The sequence below is a fragment of the Mercenaria mercenaria genome, chromosome 18 (assembly GCF_021730395.1).
Source record: "Mercenaria mercenaria strain notata chromosome 18, MADL_Memer_1, whole genome shotgun sequence".
In the NCBI taxonomy this organism is placed as follows: domain Eukaryota; kingdom Metazoa; phylum Mollusca; class Bivalvia; order Venerida; family Veneridae; genus Mercenaria; species Mercenaria mercenaria.
In genome coordinates this window covers 52,713,759-52,736,746 of record NC_069378.1, presented here as the reverse complement: position 1 = coordinate 52,736,746, position 22,988 = coordinate 52,713,759, and the positions used below count along the sequence as shown (strand labels likewise).

Below are 22,988 nucleotides of genomic sequence, written 5' to 3'. Positions count from 1 at the left end.
CCAATCTCCACGAGATTACGAGTTGAGAGAAGAGTCTGTTCTATACGCATAATGCTGAGTAAACGACTAGTGATCAAATCTCCGACCTTTCGCACGAGAGAGACAAAAAGACAAAGACAGTGAGGTCATAGTAAGGCAGAGTAGCTAGTCCAGCAAACAGACTTTATTCTTAAAAAAAGATCTTCAAATGACTATAAAGTATTGCAGGTGGTCAGACGCAGAGAATTTATTCTTGAGACGGTGTCTGTTTATTACAATAAAATGCTGGTCCGATGTAAATAATTTATTTCTTGGCGGGAACCTTCTGATCAAGTGCAGTTACAAGCTCTTAATAATGAATGCTAGAAAATATTTCATAAAACCCTCACCAGTTGCAGCTTTCAGATTTGAGAAGTACGGAAAAAGTAAAAGCCATTTCTGTTTCTCCGGATACCCTGGATATAGATGTAGAAACTGTAATTTCGTGTTCACAATCTGAACACTTAAATCTGAATAATTATAAGTCATTTCAAGAAATCAACACACATAATTATTATTATTATTATTATACCAGATTTATATAGCGCCCTTTTCATGATAAACACGTTCAAAGGCGCTTTACAGCAACTGCAGCCACAGAGGGCACGAAATCATCCTCTACTAGTACAGACACAGAGCGATCTGACCAGAGGGACAGAGTGAGATAAAGCCCCCAGAACAGACAGAGAGAACTTTTCAGATACAGACGTGTCTGGCTAACTTAGCCTAGCTCTTTTCGAATAGACAGTCTGGTTCTTTAACGTGCCCGGTGTATAGCACCAAATACACGCGAAGCCGTCTTTCCTGGGAAGAACCAGTACAGGCCTCTAGTTAGGTGGGAGACACTCAAGAGCATTTCAGAAATTTCCAGTGCCTGTACCGGGATTCGAACCCCGGACCTCTGGATTGACAGTCAAGCATGTTACCACTAGACCACCGGCCCACCTAATACATAATACATGTTGATTAACCAATGATCAAAAGTCTTTTTCGATAATATCCTTAGATGCGAAATGTCATTTACATAATTTACACCCTTTATCAAATATCTCATTAAGATATTTCAGCTCCATAATCACTTGAATGTTATTACATGTTTAAAAAAAATCGACTTTTTTCTTTAACACTTTCTTAGCAAATCTCACCATATGTCTCTCAATACTTTCATGTCAGTTCATTTCATCAATTCATTCCGAATTTACCGTTAATACATGCAGCTTCGCATATTCTTTAGATTATTTTGTTTAAAAAAATGACGATTAAACGTGTCATGTCTTAATGGGGTAGAGGTAAAATATCGTCAAGTATTGAAAATTTAAAGTCGGTGACCCCTAAGTATTTATGTGTCTACTAGACGTACATACACTGCAAAACAACATACCAAAATTTTACGTTTTTTTATCGAGTCGATTTTTTATAAACTGGATTTTAAGGCAAAATTTGTAACAAAACTTGATGTGAGTTTTTCCCTTCTCACGTCACAATATTGTCTCTGACGTCCTAGGCATAAATCTTAATTCGCTGAATTTTATACCATTAAGAAGCATTTTCTGAATGCAAAATGACAAATATTTTGTATTTTTCATTGATATGACATTCAGAGCGCAGGAAAGGAAAAATACCGAAAGCACCCGGAACTGGGTGTTGCACGAAAACTGACATCAGGAGCCACGTTTGTGACACAATAGCAAAAAACACGAACCATATGGCGACAAAGTAAAACCGGAGCTCAATCGCATATATCTTGAATTTTATACAGTATAAATTTCAGGACGAAATTCGGTAAAAAAATTTGGGGTGCATTCCACCTTAAACAAGCAAATGTTTTTTCTTATTCAATTTGTCCCCTTAACTCTTATTTGAATTTTGACAGAGTAATGCCCATTTTTAACTTAGAATTTTTGGGTTAAAGTTTTATAAAGCTTTTACTGGCAAAGCTCTAATTCAGAGTCAAGCACTGAGAAAAGTGAAGCGTGCTGTCTTATGGACAACTCTTGTTTTTTGTTTGTTTTTTTTTTCAGTTAAGGTTTCAAGTAGGCCTTCAGAAGCAAAAATCAAACAACACCAAATCATAGAAAGAAAGAGGTGTTTGACATGAAAATTGAACAGCATGTAAAAGATGTATATTACTTTACGAAACAAGTGTCAGTATACTGATATAAACATTGAATTCTGAAAAGGACTGCCTAAAGGAGCTCCACTTCCAGACAGTTAAATGCCTTTAAAAACTCACCATTTTCAAAGAACAGTTACACATGTACGTTTTGATGCCTTTGCAATAGTGTGCGAGTGGTGAAATTTCACATAACACGGTGGAACACAGTTTTCAGCAATTGTTTATCTTTATTTCTTTACAAATGGTATTCATTTTCAAAGGGAGACAACTTTTCCCTATTATTTTAAGAACAAATGGCATTCATTTTCAAAGGGAGACAACTTTTTCCAATTATTTTAAGTAATCGTCGAGAAAAAGTTGTCTCCCTTTGAAAATGAATGCCATTTGTAAAGAAATAAAGATAAACAATTGCTGAAAACTATGATCCACCTTGTTATGTGAAATTTCACCACTCACATGCTATTGCAAATGCATCAAAACGAACATGTGTAACAGTTCTTTGAAAATGGTGAGTTTTTAAAGGCGTTTGACTGTCCGGAAGTGGGGCCCCTATAGGCAGTCATTTTCTGTAATTCAAAGTTTATATCAGTATACTGACACTTGTTTCGTAAAGTAATATACATGTTTTACATGCTGTTCAATTTTCATGTCAAACAACTCTTTCTTTCTATGATTTGGTGTTGTTTGATTTTTGTTTCTCAAGGCCTACTTCGAAACCTTAAAACTGTTGAAATCGTTTAAGTTAATTGCATTAGAGTTTTGTTCAAAATAATGCAATATTATTAAATAATTTAAATTAAACTTTTTTTGGAACTACGGACTTTGAAATAGGCTATAAATCATGTATTTTGTTCTATACTTTGTTTCTTATAATTTCAGAAAATTGATAATCGGGTAATTTCATGGGACACAAATTAAATACTAAATTTGTTACAGTTTTGAAAACATAAAATTGCACATCTGTATTCCACAGTGTATAAATAGCAACAACTATATTTCCAGGTTATGTTGAGGATCAAACTGACAATTTTTTTTTTTCTCGTAAATTTAGATTTTTTTTTCATTTTTTCCTCAGTTTATCCAAGAATGTATACTTGAAGTCCAGCCCCCAAGATTTTGAACAGCAAATTTTTTCTCGTAAATTTAGATTTTTTTTTTAGCTCACCTGAGCAACTCAGGTGAGTTTTTCTGATCGCTCGATGTCCGGCGTCCGTCGTCTGTCGTCTGTCGTCCGTCGTCTGTCAACATTTAGCTTGTGTATGCGATAGAGGCTGTATTTTTCAATTAATCTTCATGAATATTGGTCAGAATGATAACCTTGATGAAATCTAGGCCGAGTTCGAAAATGGGTCATCTCGGGTCAAAAACTAGGTCACTAGGTCAAATCAAAGAAAAACCTTGTGTATGCGATAGAGGCTGTATTTTTCATTTAATCTTCATGAATATTGGTCAGAATGATAACTTTGATGAAATCTAGGCCGAGTTCGAAAATGGGTCATCTCGGGTCAAAAACTAGGTCACTAGGTCAAATCAAAGAAAAACCTTGTGTATGCGATAGAGGCGGTATTTTTCAATTAATCTTCATGAATATTGGTCAAAATGATAACCTTGATGAAATCTAAGCCGAGTTCGAAAATGGGTCATCTCGGGTCAAAAACTAGGTCACTAGGTCAAATCAAAGAAAAACCTTGTGTATGCGATAGAGGCTGTATTTTTCAATTCTTCTTCATGAATATTGGTCAGAATGATAACCTTGATGAAATCTAGGCCGAGTTCGAAAATGGGTCATCTCGGATCAAAAACTAGGTCACTAGGTCAAATCAAAGAAAAACCTTGTGTATGCGATAGAGGCTGTATTTTTCAATTGATCTTCATGAATTTTGGTCAGAATGATTGCCTTGATGAAATCTAGGCCGAGTTCGAAAATGGGTCATCTCGGGTCAAAAACTAGGTCACTAGGTCAAATCAAAGAAAAACCTTGTGTATGCGATAGAGGCTGTATTTTTCAGTTGATCTTCATGAATTTTGGTCAGAATGATTACCTTGATGAAATCTAGGCCGAGTTCGAAAATAGGTCATCTGGGGTCAAAAACTAGGTCACTAGGTCATATCACGTAAAAACCTTGTGTATGCGATAGAGGCTGTATTTTTCAATTAATCTTCATGAATTTTGGTCAGAATGATTACCTTGATGAAATTTAGACCAATTTCGAAAATAGGTCATCTGGGGTCAAAAACTAGGTCACTAGGTCAAATCAAAGAAAAACCTTGTGTATGCAGTAGAGGCTGTATTTTTCAACTGATCTTCATGAAATTTAGCCAGAATGATAACCTTGATAAAATCTAGGCTGTGTTCGAAAATGGGTCATCTCGGATCAAAAACTAGGTCACTAGGTCAAATCGAAGAAAAACATTGTGTATGCAATAGAGGATGTATTTTTCAATTGATCTGTATGAAATTTGGTCAGAATGATTGTCTTGATGAAATCTAGGTCGATTTTGAATATGGGTTATCTGAGGTCAAAAACTAGGTCACTAGGTCAAATTAAAGAAAAATCTTGTGTATGCGATAGAGACTGTTTTTTTCAATTGATTTTTATGAAATTTGGTCAGGTTGATTGCCTTAATGAAATCTAGGTCGAATTTGAATATGGGTCATCTGAGGTCAAAAACTAGGTCACTTGGTCAAATCAAAGAAAAAACTTCTGTATGTGATAGAGGCTGTATTTTTCAGTTGATCTTCATGAATTTTGGTCAGAATGATTGCCTTGATAAAATCTAGGTCGAGTTTGAACATGGGTCATCTAGGGTCAAAAACTAGGTCATATCTAAGAAAATGCTTGTTTTATCGCAAGAGACCAATTTTTTGGTCCAATCTTAATGAAAATTGGTCAGAATATTTGTTTCCTTGAAATCACTAGGTCAAACATGTTTTACACTGTTATGGAGTGTTTCTTAGGTGAGCGACCTAGGGCCATCTTGGCCCTCTTGTTTCATTTTTTCCTCAGTTTATCCAAGAGTGTATACTTGAAGTCCAGCCCCAAAGATTTTGAACAGCAAATTTTTATTTCTCCATAAATGGACTATACTTTTACAGCATGTTTGTATTAAGATCACCCAGTGCAGGAGGTGTTAACAAAAAGTTATCTGATTTGTGAAGTTGTTAACCAAATCTTGGGGTGATTATTAAGGCTGTGGGGAATCTCAGAGTCATTAAAACCGTGGGTAAGCTTGGAGTTAAAAAAGCTGTGGGAAATCTCAGGCCATCATTAAAGCTTTGAGATCTCTTAAAGTAGTGGGAATATTTGAGTGATTAAAGCTGGTGGAAATGCATTTTGACATTAAAGCTATGTGGAATTTTAGGTCATCATTAAAGCTGTGTGGAATCTCCAGTCATTATTAAAGCTCTGTGGATTTTCAGGTCACTATTAAAGCTTTATGGAAATCTCATGACATTAGTAAAGCTATTTGGAATCTCAGGTCATCATTAAAGCTGTGTGGAATCACGTGTCATAATTAAAGCTGTGTTGAATCTCAGGTCATCATTAAAGCTATGTGGAATATGATCAATCATTAAACTGTGCCAATCCAATTAAGTTTTATATGTGGAAAATGTTACCTGTATTATATGTTAACTATAAAACATGTTGACATAACTTCATCACTAGTCTGTATTATTTAGAGTAAACATGATTTGTCATATTAGAATGTGATGTGTAACCAAAGCTATTTTTTTAACAAGCAAACTTCCCTTACTGATGGCTTAAAATCTTGCTTCTGTATACCATTTGATTGACTGATTAACCGAGCTGGCTTCGTTTAGTAAATTTATTGTAGCAACAGTTGTATTGTTGTATATTTAATGCCTACTTTTTGGAAAGTTTTAGCAGCTTTTAAAGAACTGCTCACTTCAGAACAGTGATGGCAACTGCTGGAAAAAACACAATATCAGTAGAGGAACATTTTATTATTCCACTTTACTTAATTATCATATTCACATTACTTGATAATCATATAGACTTATAGTTATCTTTTGCACCACAGTCGTAGAAACACTTGTAACATAATAAATTAGATTATATAATTCATGGGGGGCGGGGGGCTCCGTGGCCTAGTGGTTAAGGTTGCTGACTTCAAATCACTTGTCCCTCATCAATGTGGGTCCAAGCCTCACTCGGGGCGTTTTTTCATACGAGGAAGCCATCCAGCTGGTTTAAGGAAGGTCGATGGTTCTACCCAGGTGCCCGCTCGTGATGATATAATACACAGAGGGGCACCTGGGGTCTTCCTCCACCATCAAAGCTGGAAAGTTGCCATATGACCTATAATTGTGTTGGTACGAAGTGAAACCCAACAAAATAAAATAGATATATAAATAATTCAAGAGATGTACAGAAAACTGTTGTTATTAAATAAAGGAAGACTTACAACAGTTTTCTATTCAGTCCTTTGTCTGCAAATGATTGAAACAATCTCTAGTACTGGTTCCAAGGTTGTAAAATTGATTTTGGGAATCAGTCTCAGATTGCAGCCTTGCCATTGGTCAGTTTCAAATTTGTTCTCCAAAACAACCAATCAAATGCTGTTATTTTAAGACTGGTGTTCAGAGTCAAATTTAAAACCTTTGGCAAAAACAAAAAAAAAGTAGGACCTGTATGTTTAGTTGAATCTGGTAAATACAGCAGGACCTGCCTTAATGGCCACCTGTATTAAGCAGCCACTTGCCTTGAGCAGCCAGTTAACTAGCTTCTAAAATGAGCTGCGCCATGAGAAAATCATCATAGTGGCTTTGCGACAAGCATGGATCCAGACCAGCCTGCGCATCCGCGCAGCCTGGTTAGGATCCATGCTGTTCGCTTTCAAAGCCTATTGCAATTAGAGAAACAGTTAGCGAACAGCATGGATCCCGACCAGACTGCGTGGATGCGCAGGCTGGTCTGGATCCATGCTGGTCGCAAAGCTACTATGTTGGTTTTCTCTTGGCGCAGCTCAAATTGACTTTTTGCTCAAATTTCTAATTGACTTAAGCAGCCATCATTCTGCTTAAAACAGACAGATTGTGTTGCTATCTCAGCTGGCTGCTTCATATAGGTTTCACTTTATTTCCATTTAATTGTTTAATACCACAGAAACCTGGCATGAATTAGATTTGTTTAAAGAGTCTATATCTGCATAGTTTTAGAGTAATCAGTGATAATGCATAGCTGGGCAGTCTATAATTAAGAAATAATAAACCTGTTCTTATATTTTATTAGTTAATAAAATATGGGCAGGAGTTTGGATGCATAATAATTAAATCTTGAGTGTGTAGCACGAGTGGTTTAATTATTCGCATCCGAACGACTGCTCATATGTTATTAACTGATAAAATTATTGGAACAGGTTTATTATTTTCGATTCTAACAACGCAAATAATTCGCATTTTACAGTACTACATTTTCAGCATAATACGTCATTTGGGTCTTATGCAGTTGCAATTTACAAAGTGTTGCATAGCCTATGGAACATAATAGATACTTGTTTTTTGTTTCATTGGAATTTTGAGAAGTAGATCTATTATTTATGAACAGAATGATCAGATTAGGTCAGTTGATCCTGTGTTACGAGTTACAAGCTTAACTTCTATATGACGTCACATCATTATGACATCATACATTATGTCATATATTTATGACATCACCGCTGAATCAGAATTGAGCTATTTGAATTTGCTCGTAGAGATCATAACGTGTTTTACGGTCCTACACGTAAGTTAGTATGACTTTTTATCATAATTATGTTCTTGAAATGTTGTTATGCCCCCAAAGGGAGGCATATTAGTTTTCAACTGTCCTTCCGTTCGTTCGTTCGTCACAACGTTAACTTTTTGCATGAAGGCCAACGTTAACTTCAGCATGAAGGCACTTTACTCGCGAACGACTGCACGCAGGTCACGGGGGCCAATGTTAACTTTTTGCATGAAGGCACTTTACCTGCGATTCACTGCACCAAGGACCTTTAAACTTCACATGCTGATAGTACTTATTGAGTACACAACCCCTACTGACTTTGGGGTCACCAGGTCAAAGGTCAAGGTCACAGGGGCCAATGTTAACTTTTTGCATGAAGGCACTTTACTCGCAAACCACTGCACCCAGAACCTTCAAACTTCACATTCTGATAGTACTTATTGAGTACACGACCCCTACTGACTTTGGGGTCACCAGGTCAAAGGTCAAGGTCACAGGGGCCAATGTTATCTTTTTGCATGAAGGCACTTTACTCGCAAAATACTGCATGCAGGACCTTTAAACTTCACATGCTAATAGTACTTATTGAGTACACGATCCCTATTTACTTTGAGGTCAAAGGTCAAGGTCACCAGGTCAAAGGTCAAGGCGCTGCGGGGGGCATTTGTCACCATTAGTGACAGCTCTTGTTTTCAACCGTTTTGCCCTGAAATAATTCGTATGTAATGAAACAGAAGTAGAATCTCATATGTCACAATCGTAGGGGTGAAATGTAACAGAGAACCATATTTTAACATAGATTCATGTATGGCAATTTCGCAATATGTTTATATAGCAGTTGCTGCAGAGCATGTTAGAATGCTAAATTATTCTGCTCAGAACGTAATCCTATAGTCCGCTTTAGTGAATATATTTGTGTACTAATTCCTCAAAAACTGTGACCTGTAAATTATATTTATTTTGTGTTATCGTATGAGTTGCCATATTTACTGAACAAAGTTACTTCTTTCTCCTTTTATTAAATTCTCTTTGTTGCTCCATAGTTACGGAGAGGTAATGTATTTTGTTTATTAAGCTTCAAACATAATTTTTAGGAGAAGAAAAATTGCAGAATGCTTTTAATACAATTTTTTTTAACGTTTTTCAGAAAATTGGTGAGAGGGTGACGGAAGATCAACTCCATGATATTCTGAATGAGGTAGACCTGAATAAGAATGCTCAAGTTGACCTAGGAGAATTCCTTCAGGTATTAACATATTTCAAGCCTTCATTTTTGAGCCATGTCATGAGGTGAAGGTTCCTTTCGAAGTTTTTTTTTTTTTTTTTTTTACAAAAATTTGTCATTTCTGTGGATTGAATTTTTCCGTTGATGGAGTTATGCCATAGAGAAGTTGATGGAGCAGTTGACAATGAGCCTAGTGGTCTTAATTCAGTCCGTGACGGGCACAGTATACATGACAATTTCACAGACAATAGTTTTCTAAGGTCATTTGTCCTCCCCTCTTCATTCATGTGGGTAAGTTGTCAATTACTTGTGGAGCACAAATTAGATCTGGTACAAAATCCAAGAACACTGGTCAGGTTGTGTGACTGCTATTAATCAACAGAAAAATACAGCCACAGTTTGTTCGCTTGAACTCAGATAATTCAAATTCAAACACCACACTTCACTCGAACTCCAAATCCCTATATTATCTACGTTTTTCAAAGGCTCAAACTACCGAAAACTTGAACAAATTTGCCTGTCGCGCAAAGTTCGAGATATTGAATTTTGACTGTGCTGTTTAAAAATGATTTGAAACCAGTGAAACAAACATAGATTAGAAAAAAATCTGTTATGGTCTCATAGGATCACGAGTAGCTCTATTCAAAGAATAAATTACAGTCAAACTTCATTCGCTTGTACTTGATGGGACCAACAAAATTTGTTCAAGTGAGAGTCATTCGAGCCAACGAACAATATACATTCTGCAGGGACATTGCCTGGACCTGATGATGAGTTGGAGCGAAGGGCAGTGCTCAAATTATTTGACTTCAAGCGAACAAAGTTTGACTGTACTTTCTTGTGCATGTTATCACATATTAGAGAGGAATAAATGATCATTAATGACATATGAACCGTGCCATGGGAAAACCAACATAGTGGGTTTGCGACCAGCATGGATCCAGACCAGCCTGCGCATCCGCGCAGTCTGGTCAGGCTCCATGCTGTTCGCTTTTAAAGCCTATTGGAATTGGAGAAACTGTTAGCGAACAGCATGGATCCTGACCAGACTGCGCGGATGCGCAGGCTGGTCTGGATCCATGCTGGTCGCACACCCACTATGTTGGTTTTCTCATGGCACGGCTCATATACCTGGATATTTCTCAACAGCTAATGGCTACATTAGAAACACACCAAGAACATCACACTGATTCTAAGTTGCCGGGAAAGAAGCATCGTAAAATAGCGGCCTTCTTACACAAGGATGATAAACCGTAATCTTGTTGAGTGTTTGTTAGTTCTGGTTACATTGTTCCAAATTATAATTCAAATGTCTGTTTCTTCTTTCTAAATCCATTGTTTCATTCTCATAAGAAAAGAAACATGATTTTTTGTCATGAAAAAAGTACTGATTCATTTGGCAACAGGACTAACATACTTCCCTTTTTTGTAGCCAACATGAAAAATATTCATTATTTAGTCTAGTTTAGAAAAAAATACATATATTTTGTTAATGTATCAATATAATTCTAATCTTATGTGCAACATAATTATTTCTTGCTGTTTGACATATAAAAGTATATCTCATTGAAAAGCTTCTTCTCCAGTAATCAGCAAGGACTGAACTTGTCATATCAGTATATTCAGTGTTTTATTTAGTTACATGAAAAAACGGCTTGTTATTTAGTTAGCAAGAAAACTGTTATCACCCATGCGTGAACAATTTCTTCATTTTATATACATGAAGAAGTGTTTATTTATTTTTAAAAAATTCACATACTTACTCTTTCTAGGCAAGTAGTTAAGTTCTTTTAAAGTTTGTATTTTTTACCTTAGCAAGAAACTGACAAAAGTTTTTTTGTGATTGATTTTTACAGTTTATTTGTTGTTTATATAAAGTTCCTGTATCTGGTATTGTTTGGGTTATTCTTCTTACAGTTTTGGGTCATAAACTGTTAAATTATTTAATTTCCTGGGCACAGAATTTCATGGATTTGCTCTTTTATGGAATATTTATTGAAAAGTGTTTTAAGAGAGGTCAGACTATAGTACAGTAGTAGTAGTTCAGGCTGCCAGTCACTTGCCCTTCACAAGTATGAATTTGAAATCCCACTTTGGAGTGAAGAATTTTTTCTTGCGAGGAAGCTTTCCAGCTTGCTTGCCTGTACCCAGGTGCCCACTCGGGCCTGAAACGATGCTCAGAGGGTCACCTTGAGTCTTCCTCCACTGTCAAAAGCCATAAAGTCTCCATTGTGTTAGTGTGATGTTAAACCCTACAACAAAATAAACTGAGTCAAAGCAATAAATAGGTATACTTCCATTTAATGTAGAAGAAAGTAACATTTAGATTATCTTGTAACGATTACAATTTTTCTCCTACCAAAATAGACTACTAACTTAAAGTAGCCAGGAAAGTTGATTGTTATGTTATTGGCTGGTATTATTTAATGGTCTGACTGGTCAGTATATAATTACTGGTGAATCTAACTTTAATTTTTTTATCGTTATTTTAGGTCATATCGATGATAAAAATTAGGACGGGACCATATCCGAGAGCAAATAAATATGTGGATACTAGTTTATGACACCTATAGGATGTGTGTAAAAAACACGACATATTTATTGTAAGAAAATGCACCCCTTGTATTCACTTTCAATTAACAGTTCTACATTTTAACAGTTTTACTGTTCTTCATGCATAGTGCTTTTGCTTTCAAAAATAATTATAATATTTTTTTTTTTTTTTAGTAAAAGATAGATTACACAAATAAAGCTTATATGTATATAGATCACAGAATTTATAAAGTAAATATACTAACTTAATGTTTAAATAAAATGCCTAAATACACAGATAAGCTTCAAAGCTTTTTCAAAATTTTTAGTACTGAAGATTTGCTTTTGTACCTGTATTGTATAACATATTGTAAATATATAGCCCCACATTTCTGAACCATATCTTTCATCGCATTGGAATTTTTTTTTTTTTTAAGTCAAAGTTTTTACTTTAGTTGAAATTGTACCAGATGTGCTCGTGTTGATTTTGTTATTTTTTCCCTCTCCACAACTAACAAGTTCCTTAGTATCTTGGAGATGTCTTCTTTCTTTTGTAGTAAGTAAACCCAAGTTAAGGATAGGTTGCAAAAGATTTGTTGTACAATCAGGGACCTCCGTGGCCGAGTGGTTATGGTCACTGACTTTAAATCACTTGCCCCTCATCGATGTGGGTTCGAGCCTCACTTGGGGCGTTGAATTCTTAATATGAGGAAGCCATCCATCTGGCTTACTGAAGGTTGGTGGTTCTAACCAGGTGCCCGCTCATGATGAAATAATGCACAGAAGGGCACCTGGGGTCTAAGCTAGAAAGTTGCCATATGACATATAATTGTGTCTGTGTGACATTAAACCAAACAAAATAAATAAAATGAATTGTGGCACACAACCTATGTCCACAGTTGACAAAGGGACATTGTGGGGGTATTAATCATGACCAGTGATAGCTCTAGTTTTAAGTGTTAGACAGTTTCAGGTTTTGTATATTTTTGCTCTATTTTAAAGTAAGAATAGGCTCATAATTTAATATAGTAGAGGTATTTAAGCTTGGCAAAGGTAGTTACTAAAAGCTTTATTTCTGTATCTGCAAATTGGGAGGTAGAATTGTCATAAAAATGAATTCTGTATAATATACTATGAGTTAAAATGATGAGGTGTAAAATGAAGTGTTACTGGTTGATTCACCTTATCTGCAACAGGATTTTTCTTGAACTGTAGCATCATTAGATATAAAATATACAACAGTCTAAAGATCTCAGAGCCAAATTTATTAACCCTTGCCCTGCTAAATTTCTAGAAAGGATTGGTTCATCATTCAATTTGGACAATACCATTAATATTTTATTATTCAAGGGGATCTGAACTGAAAATTTACTGACTGAATAGCGAACATGTGCAGGCTGATCTTGGTCTGCTCTAGTCGCAGTGGCAGAATCACTTGCCGCCAGAAGACTAATGGTTAATGTAACATCAGTCAAACTTTTAAAAAAATGTTTTAGAAATCTGTTAAAATTTTTGCATGGAAATGTAAATTTTATGCTAACTAAGATATCCTGAAAGATTTTAACAATCCATTCACAAATAAAGTCAAACTGGATGTAAAATACTTCGTGAAAATTAAGTCAAAACTAATCCACGATATTTTGAAAATGAAAAAAGTTCCTATGTTCCTATTACCATACTCGGAGTTCTTGTTAGTAATCAGATGTATTATTTTATATTTAACCTTTAGCCTGGTAGCCACAAGTGATTCTGCCATTCTGTGATTTCCACCATTCTAGACCAAGATAAGCCTGCATGTCCATGCAGTCTGATCATGGTCTTCACTGTTCAGTCAGTAAATTTTCAGTGAACACCCCTTTGAATAATAAATGGTACTGCCAAAATTGAAGGATGGACCAGTTCATTTTAGAAATGACAGGGTAAAGGTAAAAGAGAAATGGGGGGAAAAATGTTGTTGCAGAAAAGATTAATCAAAACAGAAGGCAAAACATGGTGTCCACTTATTTCTTTGCTCTCATATAAAACTGCTGCTCAGAAATCAGTTAAAATCTGCTTGAATAATAACATAAATTAATAATGCAGAACAATTTTACCTTCATTACATATTTTTTCATCCCGCCTTTGTAGTGTGATTTGTCTGCATATTAAATTAATAAAGACAGGTTGAGATTTCGTATTTTATGTTAAGAACATCTTTCCCATTTTATTCTTTGTCCATGTTTCAGCATCAAACAAAAAACGATAGTTTGATGTCACCGAAATATGTGTCACTGTCTCAATAGGTTATACCAAGCTGTCATTTACATTTACAATGACAAGCAGGTAGGCCAATCAAAACTGATTAAGATTTTTCGATTATGCTGAGAAGTTCTTGTGTTGATTCTGATTTAAGATAACCGTTCAAATTCAATATAAAAGACAGTTCAACATTCTTTCTGAACTCTAGAGCAGAAGTGGTGGTCCATTGGTGACACTGTCTGACTACAAAATCAGGGGTAGCAAGTTTGAGCCGCCGCTCCTCCAACTAAAATTTCAAACAGTAGGATACGAGTCCCATGTATGGGTGCTTTCAGTTAGAATGCTAAAGAACGAGGGAAGCTTCTGGGATTGGAGCATCTTTTGTATCTTGCACTATCATCACACTAGAAATTACTAACAGTCTTCTGGAGGGGTCACCCATTTAGGCAACCATATAGGTCACTGTTAGTGACTCTAGACTAAAGCTTACACACTTGCACACTTTCTAAACTCACACATATTTCTGTTTACATGAAAATATGATTGTCAACATGTAAAATTATTTATTATCTACTGAAGGAGGCTCATGCAGTTTTCCCTGCGGAATATGTATCCCGTTTTTGAGACATTCAGAAAAAATGTGTCGATCCTTATAAAAAGAAGTAGAATGGTGTTATTGTAGAATAATGTATATATAGTATCATTTCAACAAAATACAGTTTTGGAAGAATTGTTTTTCAGTCCAGGGCATCTTTATTTTTAATACAGTTTTGAAAGAATTGTTTTTCAGTCGAGGGCATCTTTATTTTTAAATTTGCACAGTATACATTGTACATGTATATCCTAATGCCAAAAAGGGTTTAAGATTCCTCAAACATTTGTCCCAAATTCTTGAAGGGCAAAGAATGCCTGACAATAAGTTAATTTTATATGAAAGCCATCATCAAGCCTTGATGGCTTTCATACAGATAGGATGTTTTGGCCAAAAATAAATTGTGTTTCCACAAATGCAGGTATGGTCTGGAGATTATTCTAAAGAATGTTAATGTATAATTGAACAAATTAAACTGATAATGAAACCAATAGGTACCACTTGATGATATAATTTGGACACATGATTTTTAATGTTGGTAATTTTTGTGAATAATGCAATTTAATAAGACAGAAACTGTTTGGGACAGTGTAATTATGAAATATTTCATATGTCTAAAGATGTTTTTAATTTTGTTTTGATTGTAGTATAAATTGAATCTGTGACACTATGTTTAAATTTTTATATCAGTTTTCTTTGTATGCCGATCTCGTCATTAAGTACAATAGTTATAATAGCCCTTAACCTGCTATATTTCTATAATGGACTGGTCCATCTTTCAATTTGGACAATACCACTTATTACTCAAAGGGGTTTTCACTGAATATTTACTGACTGAATAGCGAACAGTGCAGACCATGATCAGACTGCACGGATGTGCAGGCTGATCTTGGTCTGCACTGGTCGCAAAGGCAGAATCATCTGCCGCCAGCAGGCTAAGGGATAGTAATATATCTCTGCAATAAGATTAAAATTCGCAGAATAAAAATTTTTGTGGCCAACCTTACACTTTTTAAAAGCCGAATTCAGACCTTTCTTCAGATAAAGAATGTGTTATTCCAAAAGTGTGCAGATATAGGTTATCAGATTTGGATCAAGAAAAACACAATGGCTTACTGTGCAATATTAGAAGTGTAGTTTTAATCCGCCAATCATAAGTGCATATTTCTTGATGCAAAGCTTATGTTGTTTTACCGTATAAATGGTACAATTTTTTTTCTGGTTTTGCTGAGAATTGGAAATTGTCAATATAACTGCCACAAACCTTGAGCAGCCAGTCAATTAACTTTTCAAGCTGACAGTCCGTTCTAATTTTAACTTTTCTTAAACAGCCACTATATGTTGCTCTCTTGGCCAGCTGTTTATAACAGGTTTGACTGTATAATTGAATAATATTATGTGGATAATTTAATATAGTGTTCTTTATTTTATGGTATTCAATGAAATATTGAATAGTGAAATAAAATTGATACTTTAACTGTTTCAAAGCAAAACTCACAACATGGTGACGTCATGATGCAATTTATGTGATGGTATGAGTAAAATGGGTATAATTTGGTTAAAAGCATCGAATAAAGAAAATCTGGGGTTTTTTTTACATTCAAGATTGAAATATATCTCACTTGTGAACACCATAACTTACATTTTGTGGTGTTCACTCGTTGAAATGTATTTCAATCTCGCATTTAAATTAACAAAAATCTTCTACATATTCGTACATCTCTTGACTTGCAATAAATAAGGAAATCCAACATGTGTTTTAACAAGTATGAGATCACAATCTGTCTTAAATAATTATGTGTTAGAGACTTTCGGCATTTATTTAAGCATATAAAATTGTTTTATTTCTCAACCACTCTCGGAACTTGTATTATTGCTGCATGGTTCCAAAGTTATAATTTACACTACTAGTTTGAAATTACTAATAGAAGCACTGAATGCAATTCAAAGCTGTTGTTTTGCTGGTGAAAGGTTATGTTTTTGTGCTCTTGAATTTTCATTAATAATACAAAGTATAGAAGTCTTTAACAAAATTAAATGGTTGGATTGTAGTATTTTACAAGAGTCTGATGCTAGTTGCAAGAGAATTAGTAAACAATTTATTCTCATGCCAGTGGTACAAGAAAAACTTCATAATTTGATCATGTCAGAATTTGGTGTATGTGTAAAAGTGTCAGTGTGGAGATGACTACCCACAGAATAGACTATTTTAGATTAATGATGTTTTTTTTTGTTTTTTTCCTTTCAGTTAATGAACAGGCTTAGAATCGGAAACGTCACAAATTCACGATTTGCCAAGGCTGCGGAACTCAGTGCAGTGGAAAAAATCTCTGTCGAAAGAAGCGGGGGTGGTGTGTAGAGGACAAATGGACTTGTTTTGTATATGTTGTGCATAATTTTATCACATGTATCCATAGAATTCCAATTCTTTAATCTGTTAAGAACTTTGTTATTGGGCATTTTTAACAAGAGTAGGGGTTAGGGTAAGCCTGAAGATATATCAAATAGGCAAAAGTTTGGAATAGATCTGATAAACTGATATATTTTTATGGTGTGATAGCATGTTTTAAAGGAACCTTTTCAATAAAAATATACCTCTGGTGTAATTAAAAAGTTTTAAAACAGTGTTAAGTTAGTGTTGCAGTCACTTTAGGATTCATCTTAATGAGAGAGCCGTACATTACCCCTTCCACTGTTTTTAGCTCATCTGATTTTTTGAAAAAAAATGATGAGTTATTGTCATCACTTGAGCGGTTGTCGGCGTCGGCGTCTGCGTCGGCGTTGCCTGGTTAAGTTTTATGTTTAGGTCACCTTTTCTCCTAAACTATCAAAGCTATTGCTTTGAAACTTGGAACACTTGTTCACCATCATAAGCTGACCCTGTATAGCAAGAAACATAACTCCATCTTGCTTTTTGCAAGATTTATGGCCCCTTTTGTACTTAGAAAATATCAGATTTCTTGGTTAAGTTTTATGTTTAGGTCAACTTTTCTCCTAAACTATCAAAGCTATTGCTTTGAAACTTGGAATACTTGTTCACCATCATAAGCAGACCATGTACATCAAGAAACATAACTCCATCTTGCTTTTTGCAAGATTTATTGCCCCTTTTGGACTTAGAAAATCAGTTTTCTTGGTTAAGTTTTATGTTTAGGTCAGCTTTTATCCTAAACTATCAAAGCTATTGCTTTAAAACTTGCAACACTTGTTCACCATCATAAGTTGACCCTGTACAGCAAGAAACATAACTCCATCCAGCTTTTTGCAAGATTTATGGCCCCTTTTGGACTTAGAAAATATCAGATTTCTTGGTTAAGTTTTATGTTTAGGTCAACTTTTTCTCTTAAACTATCAAAGCTATTGCTTTGAAACTTGCAACACTTGTTGACCATCATAAGCTGACCGTGTACAGCAAGCAACATAACTCCATCCTGCTTTTTGCAATAATTATTGCCCTTTTTGGACTTTGAAAATAATTTTCTTGGTTGAGTATTATGTTTAAGTCAACTTTTCTCATAAACTATCAAAGCTATTGCTTTAAAACTTGCAACAGTTTTTCACCATCATAAGTGGACACTGAACATCAAGAAACATAACTCTAACCTGCTTTTTGCAAGAATGATGGCCCTTTTTAGACTTAGAAAATCATGGGTAGGACAATATTTCTATTACACAAAAAAAATCAGATGAGCGTCAGCACCCGCAAGGCGGTGCTCTTGTTTAAAGGTAAGACATCACCGCTTCCTCTCATTAACAAAATTATGTAATAAGTCAAAGAATTTCTGAAATTGTTTTTATATCAAGTATCAGCCATCATTTTCAAACTGGTTTATAAAACCTATAGTAATTTTCCATTGAAATGTCTTCAGATATAAAAAAAAAAGAAGGAAAATTAATAGAAGGGGTATTATCTATTCAGACTTTGGTGAGACACGTCGTCAAAAATGGGTTTTGTCACACTCACTTGTTGAGTGATGACAAATATTACAGTAGACACTGAAATTAAATTTACTAGACTATGTTGTTACTGGTGTGAAAATGTTTTAGTTGAAACAATTTGATCAAGTAACTATATTACAATATTGTTTAAATACAGACGTTTTTAGAAATTATCATATAATACTGTGCAGTGTACACTGTTGTATAGAAAGACAAGGAGTTAAAAAAAGAATATAATTATGTTTTAAACACAACAGAATTAAAAAATAAAAACAGTAATAGTTTTCATGATAGAAATGCATTTGTTTGAAAGAAAAAGCTGGTTACTTATGCAGGAGATTATTGATACTGTTGAATCAGAACATTTTGCAACAGAATCATGTTTGCTAATAGACAGACTGCATACATCAGGAGCTTCAATTGGGAAAGTGCCGTACTTGGCATCAGTTGTCATCTATTTCACAATTTAACAGTACTTCTCATAAATTCCACCTCCAGAACTATAGGAAGACTTCTAGACACAAAATACTCACCTTAATTTGCATGTGGATGATTTAGCCATGCATATAGAGCAAAATATTTTACTCTTATTTGAAGGTGTTCAGAATTCATTGCGAAAAGTTTTTAAGAAAGTTTCATTTTTACAGAGTATATCATGTTCTATAATACTTTTTGTTCAGAAGTTACTTATTCTTAAACTTGTATATTGGTATGATGTGATATTTTCCATTTTAGGTGTCTTTGCAGAAATACATGTATATAATGTGTTAGTTCTGAATATAATGTTATTGTATGTCCGGCATTTATATTGACTTAGTCTTTTAATAGTGTTGTTGGATGTGTAGTTAAATATTGTAAACCTTTTTTCGAATAAAAACATGAAAAAAAACATTTTCTGGGAAATGAAGAATTTACGCCTAGTCCCTAATATGAGGCTGCTCTTAGACAAGTTACATGATCTGGCCCAGTGTTCACAAAACATTTCAGTCCGTCCCAAGTTTGATAATGAAACATTATTTGTCATTTATATCTAAATAGCATGTTTAAAACTAAATCTTAAGTTAATAAGTGTTTTCAACAATTCAGTATTGATGGTCAGTGTTGGAATTTAACCATGGAAGCTTAGTAAAACTGATATTAAAATTTCAAACTCAGACTTAGCTGAGACCAAAAAAAACAGTTTTGTGAACACATAACTTTCCAATGAAAGTTAAGTCTATAATTGTATAATACTTCTAGCTCTTCTGATCTGCTGCAAGTTCCATTTACTTAAACAATCTTGTGTTATATCACTAGAAGGATAGTAAGAAAAGAATTGAAAATTATAGCATGGCAATCGGTATCAATTTTTTGAAGGCCCGTACAATGCTTTCGGCTAATTGGATGATCATGTTTCAGTCAGCAGAGTGTGCAATATGCACATTCAAGAATATTGACCAATCAAGGAACTTAGGACTGTGCTATTTGTTTTTCTCCAAAATTTGTATTAGTTGTTAATTTTGATTGGTTGAGAATAAAGACTAGAGAGTATTGGTTTGCTTAAGATTTTGATTGGTTGAAAATAGATTCAGACTGAAGATGACCTGTACGTAGACTTTCTATTTGTACTTACTGTGCTTTATGATTTTAGTTGAGTGTAAATGTAACTATTGCTTGTTATTTATATTTCACTATACATGAACGCATAACCCTGGCGAAAAGTGTAACTTTAGTGCAATGACACAGCTGTCGAAGATATTAACATGTCTGTTTTATAATTAAACATGTGCATGATAATAGCGTAGAAAACCATAATTTATATATTATATAGAAATGTGTATGCTGCCTATTAAGAAACCCTGCTGACCTGTTATACTTTGTGATGCTGTTAATTTATTTTGGTTTGTGCTAAATGTGAGTAGTTACAGTTACCATAGTAACATGCTGGAGTTGAAATATATTTGTAAAATTTAGAGTTCGATAAGAATTTATGTTTTGCTTATATGTGTCTAAAAGACAGAATTGGACGTTGTAAAGTGATAGTGAAAAAGGGATCTTTTTGTTAAACAGTGGCAGAGAGGTATTACTCCACAACCTTTTTATGTTTTTGCCATACTCGCATGATTCAAATATGCTTCCTGATCAAACATAAATTTTTAGTCAGTAGTGATAACTTACGTAATATTTGGGTTTTTTCCTTTGTTTTCTTTAGTGTTATTTCTTTTTTCAGTTCCATATAATGTATAAACATAGTAAATATAGTTTTATTCTCATGCACCTACAAAATGCCATATATATATTTATTTACATCTTTTGTCTCTGCTAAAGCAGTAGTTACATGTATATTGTATTTATTATTATTTTCTTAATGCTGCCTATCAGATATATGAAATATTTAAAGAATTTTTTTAGTGGGCTGATGTAGTGACAGCTTATAATTGTACCTCATCACGGTGGCACCATAGTATTATAATTGCACCTTAACTTGGGCACCAGAATATTTGGTACATGGATAAGTCTCCAGTCTCGAGAATTTGACTGGTTGACTCTCCTAATCTCAAGCAGTAATGGGCTGATGTAGTGACGGGTCATAATTGTTCCTCATCCTGCCGCACTGGAGTATTGGGTACATGGTGATGTCTCTGATCTCGAGCGTTTGACTGATCGAGTCTCCCAATCTCGAGCATTTTATTGGTTAACGCTGAGCCCAATCTTACAATTGACCAGTGGCATAGCTGCAGTCCAAAGCTGTTCTTCATAACCAAGCATTTGTAACATGAAACATTGGTGTTTCCAGGAAGTGAGATTTCTAAACTTAAACTAAGCTAAAAAAAAAAACTATCAGCGTATAAATTCTACTTGGAATTTTCTTTTTAACTGGCCAGATTTTGAGGGGGAAAATATAATTTGGAAGTAATATTTCATTTGAATAATTTTTCCATTCAATTTAGAATTCTAAATACTTTTCATTTAGTGTAGCAACTTCTTTTGATACATTAATTTTATTTCAGTGAAGGTGAAATACAGGTGTACCTGTATTTTCAGATGTAAGCAAAGTGGAAAATGGCTGCAGTATACATATCATTATGTGCGATTAATGGCATAGCAGTATTTGTCATACATGTATTGTGTTAGCTGTGGCATCAGGTTAAAGAAAAGACGAAACTTTACATGGCAAACATCTAAGTCCCATTTTGTCATTTGAGCCGCACCAGGAGAAAACCAACATAGTGTGTTTGCGACTAGCATGGATCCAGACCAGCCTGCGCATGTACGCAGTCTTGTCAGTATCCATACTGGTCACTTTCAAAGCCTATTGCAATTAGAGAAACAGCGAACAGCATGGATCTGTGCTGGTCGCATACACACTAAGTTGGTTTTCTCATGGTGCAGCTCATTTCATACTTTAGAAAAGCAAGCATTCAACAGTAAAACTTTAATTATTAAAGACTTACAAATGCTGAACATTCTCTCATTTTGCAGTGAAAATAGGTGTTTCATTCAGAAATTGGGTATAAACAAAAAACTAAATCATTGCATTTAAAGACCAAATTAATATTTTATACCCCTTTAAGTGTAGAAAAACTTGGTTATTAGATATTTCAAAGTGCTATAAATGTGAAGCTATTTGTATTTGAATGACAACATGCATTTTGTCTACTTTTTGCTTTTCTTTGTATAATTTTGCAAGTCTTTTTTAAACATTAATAAAAATTCTATTTCTGTTGAAGTTTCTCTGTTTGTTCTACCAGTTTTCGCCATGTTTTTCTGCCTGTGATTAATAAGACTGCTTAACATCAGCTGAGAATATTTGTTAAGTAGCATGGTTAAACCTGTCACCTATGAAATACATGTCCATGTGGCACCTTGCAGAAAATACTACTCTTAGTATCTGGAAGATACTTTAACCTTTAGCTTGCTGGTGGTAAGTAATTCTGCCTTTGCGACTAGTGCAGACCAATAACAACGTGCACATCCTTGCAGGCTGATCATTGTCTGCACTGTTTGCTATTCAGTCAGTAAATTTAAGTGCACACTCCTTTGAATAATAAGTGGTACTGCCCAATCTGAATGATGGACCAGTCCATTTTAGAAGGGTAAGTGTTAAAGATGCTCAGGTATTCTGTTTTGTATCTTTTTCTTTTCTAAGCAGTGCTCTGTTACTATAGAATAGTTTATATTTTATTAACCAATTATGGGCTGCCGCTGGTGTATAAATCAAATGGAACTGCAGCTCATGAAATTAAGGTACATGTATCTATATTTCATAACTAGATATCAGAGTCTGTATACATTTGTCGTTAGGCCTAAAAAAAAAATGTTTCTGGTATTTCCGGTAAGATTTTTGACCCAGCTATCTACATGGAGCTAGGAAAATTGATTCAAGCATATTTTTATTTTACACAGTAATTACTGGTACAAAGGAATCATTAGTTATATAAACATTATAAAGAACCAGTTGAATATAAATAAATGTCTTCAAAAATACATCTACCTATTTTATTTAAATGGCTCTGTATTGTAAAACAAGGGACCATCTGGGTGTGGCCTATACTGACCCCAGGGTCATGATTTAACAGTCTTGGTAGAAAACCATTAGAGAATAACACAGTCTATTTG

The 22,988-nt window shown here is 34.6% G+C and overlaps 1 protein-coding gene across 3 annotated transcripts in view; it reads left to right on the top strand.

Annotated features, from left to right (window-relative positions):
• LOC123538768 (glycerol-3-phosphate dehydrogenase, mitochondrial-like) overlaps positions 1 to 22,098 on the top strand; it is an 80,505-nt gene extending 58,407 nt beyond the window's left edge. The window contains exons 15-17 of one of the 3 annotated variants that reach the window (XM_045323087.2): positions 9,011 to 9,109; positions 11,581 to 11,691; positions 16,699 to 22,098. In XM_045323087.2, coding sequence (XP_045179022.2) covers positions 9,011 to 9,109; positions 11,581 to 11,652 — 171 coding nt within the window. In that variant the 3' untranslated portion in view covers positions 11,653 to 11,691; positions 16,699 to 22,098. Of the gene's footprint in view, positions 1 to 9,010; positions 9,110 to 10,237; positions 10,342 to 11,580; positions 11,692 to 16,698 lie in introns of all 3 variants that reach the window. The other 2 variants (XM_045323086.2, XM_045323085.2) reach the window with 2 other exon arrangements.
• Positions 22,099 to 22,988: the final 890 nt, after the last annotated feature.